Consider the following 19,066-nt stretch of genomic DNA (forward strand, 5'->3'; position numbering starts at 1 on the left):
ATATACAATGGAATATTACTCATCCATAAGAAAGATAAAATACTGCCATTTGTGACAACATGAAGGGACCTCGAGATAATAATGCTCAGTGAAATAAGCCAGACAGAAAAAGTTGAAAATTACATGATATCACTTATATGTTCAACTTTTAAGTTTATATATAAACTTTTAGGTTTATAAACCTAAAAGCAACAAATAAGCAGGACAAACAGAGACTCATGGACCTGGACAATAGACTAGTGGCTACCAGAGAGTAGGAGGTGGGGGAAGGGGGGATGTAGACGGAGTAAAGAAGCAGTGGTACATATATACAATGAACTATTACTTAGTCATAAGAAGAGATGAAATACTGCCACTTGCAACAACATAGATGGACCTTGAAATAATCATACTAAGCGAAATAAGCCAGACAGAAAAGGTTGAAAATTACATGATGTCACTTATATGTGGGATATAAATCTAAAAGCAGCAAATGAACAAGACAAAAAAACAGAGCCTCATGAACATGGACAATGAACTAGTAGTTACCAGAGAGGAGGGGGAGGGGGAAAAATAAAATGTTAAAAATTAATTAATTAATTAATAGATTTTTAAAAAAATCTTAAGATATCTTGAGGATCATAGATTCTTAAAGTTGAAAAGAACCTTAAGCATGATGTCTACTGGCGCTCCCATCTCAAAGCAAGGATCTCTTTTTCCCCTTATCATGGAGAAGAGAATCCTACTTTTATTCAGTCTTTTTAGAACAGCACCCTTGCCCATTCACCAGATGATTCATTGATGTCATCTGCTGCAACCAAATTTCCACTCATTAATCTGAATTTTTCTTTGTTGCTTTGAATGCGTCTGGACACCTCTACCACTCACAGCCCTCTCAGTACCTGATGAATTGCCTGAAGTTGCTTTCTTCCAGGCTCAAGCTTTTGTTTTCTTAGCAATTTTTCAAGGTCAAGGAGTTCAGCACTATCCCAGTCCTGATTGCCCTCCTCCACATCAACTCTGGTCAACATCCTCCTTAAATCCTGAAGGGACCTGGCCCAGGCAGGGTGCTTAGGCGTCATAACTTTCCTTCGTATGGAAACTCATTCAGTCTGAGCCTACCTCGTCTGGGTATAAGTGTGCTGGGCTCACAGCTCCCCATCTATCCCAGATCTCTGGCAGTGGAGCTATATTCAAGTCAGGTGAAACATGCACAGGCATGCATGCACACTGACATTTTAGTTTTCTTACTACATAGTTTCTTACTACAGATAGTTTTCTTACTATCTGGACCTCACTGTGCATAGTTGATCTTGCCAGGGAAACAGGAGGGGATGGGAAGGTGGATGAAAAAGGGAAAGGGATTAAGAAATAGAAATTGGTAGTTACAAAATGGTCATGAGAATATAAAGTATAGCATAAGGAATATAGTCAATAATATTGTAATAACTATGTATGGTGTCAGATGAGTACTAGATTTATTGAGATGATCACTTTGTAAGTTATGTAAATGTCTAATCACTATATTGTGCACCTGAAACTTATAATGTTGTATACCAACTGTAAAAAAAAAATATACGTGTGTGTATACGTGTGTATTTTTAACTAAAAGTAAATTAGCTTGTTTTCAGTTTTTATTAACAGCTAAGATTTTCCATGTTTTTTCAAAGAAGGACAAAATAGTTAATGGGTTTCATCTACAGAAATTGCAGTGTCTGGAAGTATAATTTGTCTACCATTAGAGAAGGAAAATAGACTGATGTTCTCTTTCATCTTTTATTTTTTCTACTTTCCTCTTAATGACGTTTGTTTGACTTTTTCTGATTTTCAAATTAATCCCCTTGGGAAAGCAGATTGAAATAAAATAGAAGGTGTGAGTTCCTCTCTGTGTACTTCCCCATGTACACACTATACTGTCTACTAAGCAAAGGTCTTATCATTTGTATGAACCTCTCTTGTTCTTAATATAGTTTTAAAATCTTTTCATTTTTCTGCTGATTTGGGATTTGTCTTCTCATCCTCTTAACAGTGTCATTCATAGAGTAGTTTTTAATTGTGATGAAGTCCAAATTACCGATTTTTTTCTTTCGTAGATTTATCCGAAAAGTCATTGCCAAACTCAAGATCACTTCAATTTTCTCCTTTTATCTTCTATGGTTTGGGTTTAATAGTTTTGTATTTTAAATGTAGATCTATGATCTAATTTGAGTTAATTTTTGTTAAAGGCATAAGGTTTGTGTCTATATGTTTTTTTGCACGTGAAGGGCTAATTTTTCCTGCATTATTTATTGAAAAGACTGTCTTTACTCTAGTGAATTACCTTTTCTCCTTTGTCAAAGATAAGTTGACTATATTTGTGTGGGTCTATTTCTGGGCTCCCTATTCTGTGCTAGTGATCTATTTATTCTTTTGCCAGTAGCATACTGTTTTGATTACTATAGCTTTATAGTAAGTCTTAAAATCGGGTAGTGTCAGTCTTTTGACTTTTTCCTTCTTCAATATTTTGTTGGCAATTATGGGTATTTTGCCTTTCCATATAAAGTTTAGAATCGATTTGCCAATATCCATAGTCATTTGTGAGATTTTGACTGAGATTGGGTTGAATCTATAGATCAAGTTAAGAACTGACATCTTAACAATATTGAGTCTTCTTATCTATGAATATAAGAACACTTATTTAAATTTTCTTTGATGCCTTTCATCAGAGTTTTATTAATTTCCTCTTAAGGATCATGTACATATTTTGTTAATATTTCATATTTTGGAGTGCTAACATAGTGTGTTTTTCATTTTAAATTTTAATTGTTCATTCATGTATAATAAAGTATCCTGAAGACTTGTTATAATCACTTATTAGTTACAGGATATTTTGTTGATTCCTTGAGATTTTTACATAATCATGTCATCTATAAACAAAACTTTAATTTCTTCCTTCCCAATCTATATAACTTTTATTTCCTTTTCTTGTTTTATTGAACTAACTAAAACTGCCAATATTATGTTTGAATAAGAGTGGAAAGAGCAAATCCTGTTCTATTCCTAGTCATAAGGGAAAACATCTAGTTTCCCATTAAATATAATGTTAGTTGTAGGTTTTCATAGAAGTTTTTTATCAAGTTGAGGAAGTTTCTCACATTCTAGTTTGCTGAGAGGTTTAAAAAAAAAAATCATGAATGAGTGTTAGATTTTTGTCAGATAATTGTTCTGCTTCTATTGATATGACCATATGATTTTTTTTCCCTTTAGCCAATTGATGTTACGGATTACATTAATGTCAAATTAATTTCTTCCAATTTTGGAGCAGCCTTGTTCACCTGGAATAAATTCCATTTGGTCATGTAGTATAACTGTTTTATACTTTGTTGGATTCAATTTTGCTAATACTTTGTTGAGGATAGCATTTATTTTTGATAATCAAAAAAATTTGATAACATTTTTAAATTAAATTTTGAAATCTTAATAAACATTAAAATTTCACATTTAATTTTAATGTGAGATGTCACAATCTCATGATACACAAGTGGTTATTTGGTTTACCTAAATGGTTTTATGCTTTTTTCAATTATATGTTGGGCAAAACAAAAAACATTTAAGTCTTCAGTCCTAATTCCTAGATTCAAGATGGAGGAGTAGGCTATGCCTCTCAAAGGAAGCCTCTGCAGTCGCACTGTAAAGGCAGGAGAGTGGGTGGTTGTCTGTGGAGATTGCAAGAAGTCTATATCCTGGTCATGTATGAAATTAATCTTGCCTTACTTGTGGAAAAGCAAACACATTTTTGGATATAATGAGATGTGTAGAAAATTTATCAGTCACAAATACATGACAATTGGATTTCTTAATCTATGGTTGGTAATATATTAGGGAACCTTGATGACAGACCCAACAATTTTTGTTCATGATGAAAGTTTTCTGTTCAAGTCACTGTCATTATCCCTCTTTCATTGTAACATACTATCATTAAGATATACATTTTATCATGACCAAATATGGGAAATAGCAGTTATGTCTGTCTTCTTTCAGGTGTTTGCCCAGCTACTGTGAACACGAGAGTGAATGCTCCCAGTCTTGGGACACCTTCTCCTGTGACTGCACACACACTGGTTATGCGGGTGCGACCTGCCATTCCTGTAAGCCTCACACCTCACTTTTTCTTCTTTTGTTTTGATTTTCATGTAGCTCTATTTTCTTTTTCATTATTTTGTGTATATCTGTTTGTGTCTGTAACCATGGGCTAGAATGTGACAACAACGACAACAAACTAAAACAAACAAACAAAAGAGACTAATTTCTATCTGGTTTATTTTTAATCAATTTCATTTCCTAATTATGTTAAAACAGAAAACAGAAACACTTATCAAATAGGACAGAAAAAAAAAAAGAAAGAAAAAAGTGGCCAAGGAAGATAAGTATAATAAAATGTAGTAAAAAGCAAAAAAAAAAAAAAATCTAGAACTCATGATGTTATATCTTGTTCTTTTTCTTGAGTTGGACCCAATTTTAGTTCTCAAGTCCTGTCTGCTAAAGTAAAGAGGATGAGTTTTTGATTCTCAATATTTATAAAATTAAATGAGGAGAGTCTCAGAAGGGCCGAATGGGAGCTACCATGGTAGGGTTTCTTGATGTCAATGAGAAGTCAGGTAAATGTTCAAGTCCCACGCGATCTGGATGTTCTTGATGATGATGATGATGGTGGTGATGATGGTTAACATACTGGGAACTTACCACATGCCTGCAGTATTTTAAGTCTCTTCATCTTTCAAGTCCTGTAATCCTTGAAACATCCCTAGAAGATAAATGTTGTTATTATCTACATTTTACACTTGAGGAAAGAGAGAGACTAAGTCATTTTCCCGAGGTCACACAGCTAACTTCCAGCCAGAGCTCTTGACCACCTCTAAATTGCATCTTTTCGATTTTGAACACCAGTCTCTTTTCTGAAGAATTATTCTTTCAATTTTAAAGCTAACTAAACTTTATTAACCTTCTAATTCATTAGCTACTAGAAGCTTATGACAGAGCCCCTGAAATTCTCATGGCTTTCTAATTATTGGCTTTTGTTTTATTTACATTTTAGTTTTCTTTTTATTTGTGTATTTCTGACATTTCTGAATCCCTGCTCTCATAGCACCTCCCCTCTTTTTGGGTCTTTAGAGAAAGAGCATGACATGAAGATTCACCTATTCTATCACATTCAATCCTTTCTACTGGGAAAATACATTGCACTCTTAAGAACTCTTCCTGTGAATTATTTAATTTTTTCCACAGTAAGTGTGGGAGAAAGGCAGATCATGGACTACCATGTATCCAACCTTATGGGAACTGAATCCCAGGGTAGCAGTCAATGGTGTTGGGATGAGAACCCTGGGGCCCCAGCCCAGGGGGATCCACAGAGGAGCCAGAAGCCTCTTGGCAGACAAGTGGAGGTGACTCATCCCTTAAACAACTCATAAGTTCAACCAAAGCAATTCTACTTGCATCTCTATTACTATTACAGTGCCAGGTAATAATTTACCAAGGAAAATCTTCATTTGAAAGGAGTTGCACATCTAGGAAAACTGAGGCTAAGCGACTTGGCCAGAGTCATAGTTAGGATTGGGGACAGTTTCTTATAACAACCTCCATCACTCCTAACAAAGTGTCTTATACAAAGCAAATACCTACTGAATATTAATAATTAAGGAATACTTGCTAAAGTGTTATCAGTAACTGTGATCTAAACATCGTTCCAAGTAACTCTGATTTAAAACTTGACAGATATTATATAAGGGTCTTTCTCTTGTGACCCTAATAACTGGATTTTGTCTAATAATTGAATTGACTTTATTGTGATTTTCTAACTGATATACCAAATGATGGTGAGATATTGCTGAATCAATAGTAAGTGATTAGCCCTTATGTTTTGGTCTAAATGTACTTTTTTAGTCTAGGAACACAATTTATTCATGTGTACATTTACATTTAGAGCAAGTTTCTTTGCAATCTTTCCTCCTTTACCCTTGTTCTCTAGGCAATTTCAGCCCCAACCCAAACATAAATACTGTGATCAATTTGTATGTATCCCTTTGGACACTTTTCTAGGCAATTATGAGCAGGTTTATGTATTTATAGAGATGTAAATATGAGTGGCCAAAATGCAAGCAGAAAGGGAAAGCAATGCCTATTGCCTAAGTGTCCATCAGAGTAGATGATAATAGCTATGCTTTTGATTTGGGGCAATCTAACTTAATATGTTTGACACTTGGCCATATTTAATAAAAGAATGCTTTCTTTTGTAAAAAGACAAACATTCCTTTAATCTTATTCTATGAGGAAAGAAAAAAAACAAAAATGATCTTTCTACCCCTGCCCCTGGGTTTTTCTTAACTATTTGAAATAGGCAAAGTTTTTTAATTTTAATTTTCTTAAATAATCATTTTCAAAACATTTCAGGAATTTTTTTTAAAAATACAAACCTTAAAATTGAATGAAGAACAATTGCTGATTTGTAAATTTTACCTTCTTGGAAAAAATGTACTTCACATGTAAATTATTTTAAGTAAAAAAAGAGTATAATTACTGAATAATTTAAAAAATCAACATGATTATTAGATAATAACAGATCATTTATGGTGGTTAAGCCAGTGCACTTCAGATGCTTAAATAGTGTGAGGCTGAACTAGAACTAGACTGAGTAAGTCCAATTACCACAAATTTGGAAAAAATTTTATTTCTAGAGCATGCAGGATACAGATCCACAGGTCCCCACAGTGATACCTCTTAAAATCTTTCACTCTGTGCTTCAGAATCTTCACATTTCCTGATTGAAGCAGGGGAACACAACCTTGGAGAAAATGTCCCTGAGAGCAATGCAGAATAAGTGTCAGTGGGACAATGAGAGTGTCACATAATTAACAATGTGGAGGGATCCATCCCATTGTAGCCCCTAACTGAGATCAATGTCCTTTGCAGCTCTCTACGAGCAGTCATGTGAAGCCCACAAGCACAGAGGGAACTCTTCAGGGCTCTACTATATCGACTCAGATGGAAGTGGCCCATTGAGACCGGCTCTTGTATATTGCAACATGACAGGTATGCTAATAAACTTTATTGTGAGAATTAAAACACGTGTAAATGCCTGTTTGCAAAACCAGGGTGAGAAAAGTAGAATTTACTTAAGTGATACTTTATTTAGATTTACATTATGAATGTACTTATAACATTGTCACCATTTGGTGACAATGTGAAATCCAGAGTCACCCCAGTGGCATGGGAGAGAAGGAGGAGATGGATACTGGATGGTGGCATTGTGTGTTGTTCTTCAGTTCTTCTCCACCAATGCAGTAAAGAGTTATAGGTGGGCGAGATTGAGAAAAAGTAAGGTTTATTTAAAGTACATTTTAGAAGGAGACAGGCTGTGCTAAGAAAGGCTGCAGCCCTGTGGAATTCAGGAGGTGAAGAGATAAGATAGTACCCCTCAAAAGGAGGAGTGGGTCTCCAGCAAGGAATGTTGTAACCATGCAGAAATGGGAAGGTCTGTTTATATTTGGGCCATGATGGGAGGTCCTAAATGATCTGTATGTGATGTCACCTTGACTGACAATTGACTGCTATATAACTTCTTGCCTAATATTCATGTGGTTACCCAGAATTCAGTCTGTCATAATTAGATTCATGAACTTCCAGGCATAGTCATGAGATTATAATGATGGTATAATGAGGCTGAAATTAAGGGCAGTACTTTCTGTGCATGTGTTTGTAGCTGGTTTAGCCAACAGCTTTTATGGCCTTTGTGCTCTAGGATTTGGGGTAATTTATAACCCTAAAAGGGAGGTATTTCTGGGAGGTACTTAAGGAAGGTCTTCAAGGAAAATTTCCATGGTTACAGAGCTGGGCTTTGGCTCCTGCCGCTCATGCCTGACTAACTACCTAACAACATGATTGCTCAGAAGTATTAAACATAGTGTCTTAAAAGAGTTAAGAGATGGCGATTAAAAGTTGTGTCATTATTTTCTGGAAATGTTCTTTTTCTGTGCAAAATTAACAATAAATCTTTGCTTATTAATCTAAAACAGAAAAGGATAAACTTTCTTAGTTCATGTCAATAAATGCCAAAGACAAGAGAATATTCACTTTTTAAATTTATGAAATCATCCATTTGTATTCTTTTGAATCTTTAATTACATGAATTTATCTAGGAGGTAATGTTTCTAAAGTGTACACACTTCATGCAGTAATATGTTTATATGCAACTACGTATAAGTAATATTTTATTTTCTCTAGAAACCCAATTATATGTGATGGATAAATACATATATATCATAAGCAAGTCCTTTAATTCTTTGACACTTTTAAATTTTACAACTAAGCCTACATGTATAGAAGTGCAAAAAGACCAAAACCACCACTATAGTAAATGACAGCTGCCCTAAGAGAGTTGATACAAATTCTTATCTCTCTTCTGTCTATATGTGTGTATGCGTATGTGTGTTTGTATGTGTATATGTATCTGTACCCACAACTTCCCCTTCTTGCTTACATAACATTTCACCAACAGAAAGGGAACAATCTTTCTTTATGATACTTTCTGTATTAGTCTAGAAATCTGTAGTAATAGCAGGGACTTCAACATCCACAGAATTTGACTCTGCAAATTCTGAGACAATGTTCAGGAAAAAAATCAACCTTAGATGTTTCTAAGGTAACTATAAGTTAGTTATAATGTGATTGGTCTGTTATTATGGCTACCTGTCACCCTGATAGGGTTGCAATTTCCATAAAGAAGGTGTTATTCTTGGATAAATTTATGATAATGGTTTGAGTAGCTTAAAATCCTGATGCAGTTTTTATACCTACTACCATTTCATATGTGAAACAAAATCTAAGCATTTTGGCAGTGGGTTTATAATTTGATCCAGTATGTCTTCCAACTTGAAAACTCCCAAAGTCGCACAGAATATGTGAGAGCTCTCAGGGCTTTGCATTGGATTCAATGTGTTTGGGTCTTTTAGACAAGTACTTGTATCATAAAAACTGACCAAAATATTGCAATGTGATCATAGAGATAAATACATTGACTTACTTTTACTAAAAGATGTGTGATCAGTAAAATACATGAGAAAACAGTCAAGGAGAACTTTCTAGATATTCTCGGTTCCCGTGGATATAACAGGCATTTAAATTACTCAATTTCTGCTTCATTTCACTTCCATTATCATGGCTCAAGTGAATGCCAAGAACAAAGAAAGCTAAATAAAGATTCTGGCATCCCAATAATACATTCCCTTTTATCAGTCATGTGCTTAATTACCAAAGAAACCTGTGACCTTTTCAAGATTTTTATTCATTTTGTCTCAGATTAATCCTATGAGTAGGATTCCATATACACTGAAAAATTCCAAGATTTATAGCAAACCAGAAATGATCTCAAGTGGCACCCAACATGAGTTAAGTTTCAGTGACAGAAGCTATTTTGTTGATAATTGATTGTTGGCAGGTTTGGTAAGGCTGAGGTCAAGTCACATTTTCCGCCAAGAGGAATAATTGAGAGCTAATTGCCTGGTTGTCTGTAGTTTATTGTCGTAATAAAAGAAAACTATTTTAGTCATCATAAGTGAAATGGGGTCCAGGCTTAGCCATGAGGCTTTAGTTGTGCAAATTTATAAAGACCCTTTGGAATGGATAACTGGTTAAAAAGCAGTTTGTTTTAATACTAGTTTTATATAATAACTGATGTGTTTTGATTCCCTGTAATTATGTTGTTTTCAGGGTGAACTTTGGCACCCCCTAGAGGGAAGACTAGTTATTGTCAAAAACTATAAACAGACACTCAGCTTTTGATTTTACTTAACTTAGGATAATACCTAATGCTATATAAGCAAGTTTTTCCTAATCTAGAGGCAAATAGGAGTCTCTAAATATGTAAAGGAAAAGGTAATTAACCTCTCTGGTCAATTTATACACTTGATGGCCTTGAAAACTGTCTTCTGAGGAAGTGAATCATTTCCTTCCCCAGAGTGACCTGAAGAAATGTCCAAGTAAGGGCAAAAAATGAAGAGATGCAAAAAGAGCTTCTAACAACATTGAACACATGTGTAGCCAGCACCTACTCTGTGCCAGGCAAGGCTGTAATCACAGCAGAGAGCGACAAAAGACATATCCTTCCCTTGGGGGAGTGAGAATGAGACACTTAACAGCAGCTAACCAAATACGTGGCATGTTGGAAGGCAGTGAGCACCATAAAGCAAATAAGAGAGAGAATAGGGGCACAGACTGTGGGAGGGTGGGCTACAATTTTAAACTCTTTGAAAGGAAAAGACTTAGTTTGGAAGTTAAATTTGAGCCGACCACATGAAATAAGCAGCCCTGAGAAAACCTGAGGAAAAGTCTCCAAGTAAAGAGAGTAAGCAACTGCAGAAAGGTTGTGGCCACAGGGAGCCTGGTGTGTTGGACATACCAGGGTGGAGGGACCAGAAGGTGGCCTTCCCTCAAGTCATGTAGCTGGAAAGTGGCAGGTCCAGGATTCACACTGGCAATGCACTTTGAGCCTACAACCAGCATGCTGCTCCAAGAGGAAGCAAAAGGACCTCTTAGGAGTAGCTCCAGTAATTGAGCCAAGATGGGATGAAGTAGAGCAGATTGAGAGCAGAAGAGATGAGAAAGGCTGGAATTAGAGCCAGTGGACAAGATGTGGGTGGAGAGGAAGAGAGATGTCAAGGTGGGCTTCTGTGTTGGGATCTGAGCCCCGGAAGTAAGGTGCAGATATTATCATCAGAGATGGAGAATTCCTGGGAAGAAGCATGGATTCCAGTTGTTAATATGTGAAGTTTGGGTTGCCTATTGGTCTCTTGGTTATAAAAAAACAATTGTAATGTGTCATGCTCACTGGCTGGTTATAACATCCTTAACACTACAAACTTTTAAAATAAATTTGGAATGTGATTTTATAAATTAATTTAACCCAAGAAGAGGGCTCTCTTTTTCTACTGTCACTGGTGGACACTGTCCAACATTCCACAGTAGCACAAGGTCCCCACACACTTGTCCCTTGAGGAGCAGCGTCTCAGGAAAGGCTGTATTTTTCTTAAGCTTCTCTAGAGATTCTGATGTGCACATGGGTCTAGAAACCACTGTCATGAAGCTGAGTGTCTTTGGTTTTGGTGTGCACAAGCTACTCTTCACAAAAATTAAAATGAAAAGGGAGCAAAGAGCATCACAGAATGGAGAAATAAAATCAATGCAGTCATGCAATTTTGATGTCACTATTCATTTTGCTGTCCAAGCAATGGTCCTGTTGTTCCCACTTATATAGGTTGTATGGGTGACATTTAATGGTCCACCACTGAAACTTTGTGGCTTTGATGTGTCCACAAATGCAACAAGAGTTGTTCACAAATATTAAGATAAAATACAAGACATTAATTCTATAAATTAAGTATCTCCTAAACTCTTAATTCAGTCTTGGAAAGTCTTAAGAGCTTTAAGGTGTGTGTGTATAGGGATTTATGAAAAATATGAGTAATAATTTAGTGATTGACATTGCTATATACATTTTTATTATTAAAGAATACAGATTATTGTATCACAATGCCTTTTGGGCAATTAAGTGTTTTAGAGAAGTTTATAGGTATCTAATTCTCATATAAAAGAAAACTCATGAAATTAGAATATTCATATTCTATGTGCCAAGATAAATATTCTGTGGTTCTATAAATTAGAATTGAGATGGAACATCAAACGGATCATGGAACACACACACAGAAAACAAGATGGAGAACAGGACTTAAAAATAGTTCAGCAAAGATTTCCAAATAATATTAAATAACAAGGATTTTTATTAAACCTAAAGCCATAAGGAAAACAAGGTGCTAACGACAAAGAAACACAGACGTTCATCCAAAGACCCCAAAACTATCTCCAGAAGCAATGCAACAAAGTATATAATCAAAAGTTTAAAAACTTCAGATTGTTCCTGGGAAAAATGGAAGAATATAAACCAAAGTTATAACTCAATGGCCCTTTCTAATATGGAGTCCCATGAAGTGTCTGTGACAAATCTAGTTTTTGTTAGAGGAAAGATGAAGATCCTGGTCCTCTGCACCTGGCCTGGAAATATTTGCACTATGAATATTTTGCCTTCTCCGTGTTGCTGCAGTGTTTGTGGACAGTTAAATATTCTCTAATTGTTATAAGCAGGTACTAACACTTGGGAAAAAAAAAAATCTAAACCAATAGCTAAGATTATATCTTTGGTAATAGCCTTCAAAAATGTAGTGCTAGAACGTATTTCTGCATGTATTTTAGTACCTTTAGTACAAAAACAACCAAAAGTAAACTACTTCGAATGAACTCCTTATAAAATTTGCTAACAGATCAATTTCTTTTCTAAATAGAAGGAATGGAGCATAGTTTCTTTGATGACGGGATGAGGACTGAATTCCAGCGGCTCTATGCACTGTATGCGCCCACCCTAAACATAGCATGCTTGTTTTCTATTTTTATTGTTGTGTGCTTCAGAAACTCTGGTTCTCAGACATTGTATCACAAGAACAATTGTTATGGGGAGGAGATGGACTGCAGTCAGAGCAGTGACTGAATTCCGGGTTCATAAGGATCACCTGGGGGCTTGATGAACAAGCCAAGGAACTGTGTCTATTGCACCCCCTCCCACCCCACCTTCAGATTCTGATTCATGGACTCAGCAAGTCAGTAATCTAGCAATTTTTACACATTATCACTGAGTCAGTTGCTCTTATGCAAACCAAGCAACTGTGTTTCTTAAACAGCCGTTTTCCTCTGTCAGAAACCTTCACTATCATGGCATAACAAAGGCAGTCAGCTCAATTGGCTTACATACAACTCACATGTTTTTTATTTTTTTAATTCTGCATAGAATGGGTACAAGTAGACCCATATTGCTATGCTTTTTACATTTGTTCATTTGTATAGATTTTCTGTTTCTTTCACCTCTCTCTTTTTCCTGGAATTCCTGTCTTGACATAATCAAACAGCTCCTCTTTCAGTCGCCCATTTAATTCATGCATTCACTGAATCATTCCACATACTTTTTACTGCAGACTTCCAGGCACCACTACTCTATGTCTGAGGAACAAAAGGGACATGAACTGTTCTTATAGACCTCCCCATCAGTGAGGTAGACAGATGTTAATTCAACTACTAAAAATGTTATGACTCTTACAAGTTTTGCATTTGTTCTTTTAAATAGATACCAACACTTGTTGGAAATTTCTCAAAAAGAGGCTGTATGTGTGGGTTGGAGAGTTTCTTTCAGGAGTAAATGCACGGCTGCTGCAACATGTATTTTCCTTGCTTGGAAAGAGTTGCGATTTCATCGTTCTCTGCTTTGCTCTTCAAAACTGAGATCAGCAGTAAGCATGGCATTGTACATTTATCATGTGTGGCAACTTTTATTTGAAAATAGTGTTTCTTACAGAAAATTCTATAATGAAGAAGTGTTAAGATTTCTAAAAAAAGAGAGAGAAGAGCAGCTTTTTGATGATTGTCATACACCATGACCCTGCATATCTTTTATGTAGGCCTTTGCCTGTAAAGAATCCTTCCCCGTCTCAGTGGCTGGCCTCTTGCAGTTCCTAAAACAGGAATCCCCAGTGTACATGTAGATGCAAAACTTTCAGAGCAAGTCCTGTCACTGCTTCCAAAAGGGAAAAAAATACAAATGGTCCAGGAAAGTTCATTTTCCTGCCCTTTAGTCAGCCACACAGCATTCAGTGCCTTACATATGGACAAGGTGAATGGTCTTGATGAACAACAAAATATAAATGTGTATAGAGTGTTTGGACCAGCAGCCTGCTTGAACATTTGAAAATGACTAGAACAATAGTTTTCAGGCTTTTGATGCTGCCTGGTCCACACTCCTCGCTTACCAAATATGGAATTGGAGGCTCCGAGAATTTTTTTAGACTTTTCCAAGACCATAGATTTTAACTCATAATCTCTTACTGACTATGACACTATGTTCTATCCATATCTAATTTGATAAGTATATACATATAACGTTCTTCCTGAGGAAACCATTTTGCTATTGTGCTGAAATGCCAGGATGGACATTCAGAACATCTCATGATAACTGAGCACTTGGGAGGTACCAGACACTAGGCAAAACACATGTACGTGTCGCCTCAAGAGAACATAAGTCATGTTGAGTAAGTGTCCTTCCATGTGAAATAGCAGATGCCTAAACTTATGACTGAGCAGACACAAAAAATTGTATTCAGTGTGACCTATTAGGTTAAAAGTTCATCCTCTGAAATCCCAAAAGAAGAAGGCATGAAGTGGCTGTATTCTCTTGGAGTTGTCTGCTGTATCTTACAGTATTTTCTTGTGTTGAAAATATTAAACTAAATCATGAAAAGCTCCAAGGACCCAGAAACTGTGACAAGAAGGGCATCCTTTGTGAAAGCCCTAATGTAACTACTGATCAGGAGGGACTCACAGGTGTGGGCCTGTGACAAATACCACTTCTGGGCCTCTCCCAGGGCCTGGAAGCTGTCTGTTTAGAGCTGTCATCCCTGCCCCTCGTAAAACACAAACACTGAATTATCTTTGCTTCTGGAAAACAGATGAGGTGGCAGAGCCCAGCCACTGAGATCCTGGGCCAGAGATCCTGGGACAGATAAGATCTAACCATTGTCTTCTTCAGGGCACCCACGGAGAATTCATAGCAGCACACTTGGTCATTCTCATCCCTATATTCACATAAATGCCCATGATCTAGTTCTGTTTCTTTCTGAAGTTTTTTCATATGAAATATAATAGAGGACTAAGATGCATAGGTGCTCAGGTAAGGTTACAAGCCTCAGTAGTCCATGAGAACTTGACCTATTCAGAAAGCTCAGCAACTCACACTGGGTGGCTTAGAAATGTGTGATGAACTTTTACAGTTTTGTGAAATTGGGCAAGTGAGTGTTTCTAGGTTTCTATTTCTTTATCTGTGTGACAAGGGGATTGGGCTAGGTAAAAGATGACAGCCAGCTCTAACAATGTTTCTCTTTGGATGGTGGGAGAAATTCTGAGGTGGCTATCTTAAAGCTAGACTTCTCAGAAATGCAATGTAGTATTCAGATTATCTTTGTGGATCCAGGAATGGCTGCTAGTATTTTATTAGTTCATTCTTACTTATCATCATGAGTTCATCTTGACCAGATATTTATCTGGCGATAGAATGCAACGAGTTAAACCATCTGACGGTATCTTCTCAGTCTTCTCAGAACATGTGCACTCTTTTTCCATCCAAAATAATGAAGGTTTTATTTCCAAAGAGGTGGTTTTATTGGCTCATTTTCCAAAGAAATGGTGTTTAGACACAGGTTAGACTTCATTTCAGGTATCTATGAGAAAGGAAATTTTGCCTTCACTTTCCTCGAGGTCAGTTTCTAGATCATGAGGAACAGACCCACCATCCCTAAAAGCATCCAATTTTTTGTGATGAAGTCTATTTTCTTCTTTTTTTCCCCAGAGAAATGGAAACAACCATAGCAGCTGTCTTTGGACTTATATTTTCCTGAAGGTGCAAAAAAAGATGTTTCTTTTTCCATCAAACCACCTGTTTTCCTATAAAAGACTATTTATGTAGGTCAGAGGTATATTATAAAGTGTAGAAAGTGTTGAAAAGTGGATATAATTTGGAGAAACTAGGGGCGTTACCGGTTCTGGGGAGCCCTAGAACTCCTGGATCTTGATTCTTGGCATCCAGTTGACAAAGAATTGAAAGCAGATGCCCAGAAATTAATTGTATGCAAGCTAGCTTTATTAAAAGTGAAAGTACACTCTTAGAAAGGAGAATAGGCTGCTAGGAGCAGTCAGCCTTGAAGACAAAGTAAGCTCACTTTCAAAAGGGAGAGCAAGCTGCCAAAAGTGGTCAGTCCCAAAGACTTGTGCCAAGTAAAAGTCCACCGTCATATGGTACAGCAGGCAGGCTCAAGGGACAGCTACCCTATTGGTGGTGGGTTTGGGGATTTTACCTACTAATCTAACTAAGGTGTGGAATGTCTATTTCCATGCTACCCTGAACAAGCTCAATCCCATCTGATCTCGGAATCTAAGCAGGATCGGGCCTGGTTAGTACTTGGATGGGAGACCACCTAGGAAGACCAGGTGCTGTAGGCGTAAAAATTAAAAAAATAAGGGATTGTAAGCTGACAAGGTCCCTGCATTCTGTGAGGCCAATCAAGGGTTGCCTCGCCTAAAAATTAAAAATAAAAAAATAACTAAGGGGTGGAATATTCATGATTTTGGGTGGTCACTTCATGGAAAGACAGTTTTTATTTTTGTTTTGTTTATTTTTTTTTCCCAAAATTGAGGAGGCACCTCTTTTCTTACCATGTATGGGCTTCTCAGAACTGTTATGGTGTCAGATGCATGATGGGTACAGCCATAACTGCAGTGCTAATTTATTATAATGATCATATGATGAAACAAAGGTGAATTCTAGGTCACACCAGCTGTCTTTCTGCACCTGCCTATATTGGGGACTTTCCCTATCCCCTTTATTTTCTGCTTTAGCAGGAAGTTTTAAACTACAAAACTGTTTCACTGCATCAAAGATACTGTTTTTCATTTTAGTGACTCTAAAGAGGGGTCCTGATGTAACTCCTACCTCGAATCGCCCTGAGAGACGTGATCCTCAAAAATTTCTTTTTGGGAAGAAGAGGATGAAGATCCTTCTTCTGTAACTGCTTCCTGCTATCAGAGGAACATAGGTCCTACCTGTTGAGGACCATGAAACTCTTTCCCTACCTGATCTAATGGGAGTAGAGTAATGTTAGGGCCACCTGTGTGGATAGGTTGGTATCCTTGCATGAGCATAATCCTGGTCTATAATCGCTGGATCCTAGAAGAACCAAATTTTACTAGTAAATTAAAAAGGCAGGGACCAGAAATGAATAGCTCGATAATGAGGAGGAGTGGAAATTATAATGGAGAAAGAAGAGACCACACCCATGACCCTCAAGCCTGAAATGTTGGTAAATTTGTTCTTCTTGGTAGTAATTGAATCTCTCTCAGGTGTTTTAGCCAATATGCATGGTCGAAAATCTCTATTATCCTAGTTTCTACTTTGGGGGAATTATTAATGTATGTGCAGCAGGTAGTGTTAAGAATTGCACAGACACCGCCTTCTGAAGCTGGAACATAATCCAGGGCTATTTGATTGTCTAAAATAATATTAGCTAATGAATTTAAGGACTTGTAGCTCATGGAGAGCCCCTTCAGTCTCATTTGCCAACTTTTCTAGTTTTGCCATAAGGTTGGAAAGAATGAACTCATTCTCAGCATACCCTGCCCAAAGAACAATGGTAATGAAGACCTTGTTTCCTCATGTAAAAATATTGTCTAAAAGGCCCCTGTAAACATAGGGGAGAGTGTCATTGTAGACTTTTGGGTTAGATGCCATGTATCTTAGCAAGCACATCCCATATATAAGATATAGACTTGTTACCACTGGGATGATGTGAAATTGGCGTTGCCCCAGAGGCATGGTGGGGGGTTGGGGTGGTGTGATGTCCCTTGGTTCTTCCCTGCTGATGCAGCAAAGAATTACAGGTCAATGAGATTTATAAGAAGTAAAATTTATTAAAGTACATTTTAGGAGACAGGCCACACTAAGGAAGGCTGCAAGTCTGTGGAATTTTGGAGGTGAAAAGATAAGACAGAGTATGCTTCAAGGGAGGAGCGGGTTTTTAGTGAAAAGAGCTGTAACAACAAAGAAGTGAGAAGATCTGTTTATATTTGGGCTGTGATGGGAGGTCCTAGATGATTCGTATGTGACTGATCATATGAATGACTAAAATTGACTGACATTTGGCTGCTATATAACACTTTGTGTACTGCACACATGTGCACCCAGAATTCAGTCTGTTATAATTAGATTCATGAACTTCCAGGCAGAGTCATGGCATATAATGAAGCTGAGGTTGTGAGCAGGTTTGTCTCTGCGGAATCGTTTGTGGCTGTTTTAGCCAGCAGCTTTTATGGCCTTTGTGCTCTAGGATTTGGGGTAATTTATAACCCTAAAAGGGAAGTGTTTCTGAGAGGTCCTTAAGGAAGGTCTTCAAGGGAGGTTTCAATGGTTACAGAGCTGGGCCTTTGCTCCTGTACTCATGCCTCACAGATTGAAGCATGAGGTGACTAGGATTCCAGTGGCATTGGGACAGTTTCCTCCTTTGCAGGCAATAGTGGAACAGCTACATAAATACACCATGCTCTTGGGTGCACAGGTAATGTTTGGACTAGTTATACCCTTGCTAAAAGGTTTTACCTTAGTGCAAGATGTCAAGTTTGCAGGCCACCAAGACCTGTAATACAGTTGTCTAAATTTGCATAGTATGGTAAGTTTTTTTAAAGCATTGGTTGAATATGATAGTGTCATTTATCAAGGGTTTATGCTTATTGGTAGCCATGTAAAAGCATGTAGTAACATTGCTAGTTAAATTTATAAGGGTAAAAGAAGTGGCAACAAATCTTGGCTTAAAGGAGAAAGATAAGTCTGAATACCTGGAGTCATTATCGAGTTTTGCTTCAGGATATGCGAAAAGTAGTGATGCATGTTCCTCTTGTGGATGTTTGCAACATACCCACAATTTTGAGCTCCACCAGCTGCTATGGCTTTAGTTATTCTGATTAGTGAATTTTTTTCTCCATGGTCCCCCTTTGGGTTTTATAATTGTTTCTTCAGTGGCCTGAATTTGTGGAAAAGGGGAGGTAATTAAGAAACAAAGGAAAAGCATTGTCACTATCTTGCTTGTTCCTTTTGAAGAGAAATCTGAGAACTTCAACTAGTTTACAGATGTAAGAGTGTTCCACTCTCAGTTCTGGGTGAAATGTCCTGTTGGAGATCTGAATCAATAGGGACAGGCTTTATTCTAGACAGGTGTACCCAACTGTTGATTCCTTGGAGCTTAACAGCCATTAGGGTACTTACATGATATGGTCCTTTCCATTTTGGAAGGAGCTGATCATTGGGGGGCCCTTCCTTCCAGTTTTAAGATGTACCTGATACTATGGAGAAATTACTGTAGTCCTGTAGCTCTCCATAGGAGCAGGGTGGATTTTATTACCGTATTCCTAAAGAGCA

The 19,066-nt window shown here is 37.1% G+C and overlaps 1 protein-coding gene and 1 pseudogene across 1 annotated transcript in view; both read left to right on the plus strand.

The window, feature by feature from the left end:
- The window catches only part of LOC120597864 (contactin-associated protein-like 3), a 194,060-nt gene that overhangs the window by 124,457 nt on the left and 50,537 nt on the right, over nucleotides 1-19,066 (plus strand). The window contains exons 11-12 of the mRNA XM_039856539.1: nucleotides 4,000-4,106; nucleotides 6,928-7,047. Of these exons, the coding sequence (XP_039712473.1) occupies nucleotides 4,000-4,106; nucleotides 6,928-7,047 (227 nt within the window). The remainder of the gene's footprint in view (nucleotides 1-3,999; nucleotides 4,107-6,927; nucleotides 7,048-19,066) is intronic.
- On the plus strand, nucleotides 15,983-16,101 carry LOC120598025 (uncharacterized; annotated as a pseudogene).

This window comes from Pteropus medius, unplaced genomic scaffold (assembly GCF_902729225.1).
Source record: "Pteropus medius unplaced genomic scaffold, Ma_sr-lr_union100, whole genome shotgun sequence".
Taxonomy (NCBI): Eukaryota; Metazoa; Chordata; class Mammalia; order Chiroptera; family Pteropodidae; genus Pteropus; species Pteropus medius.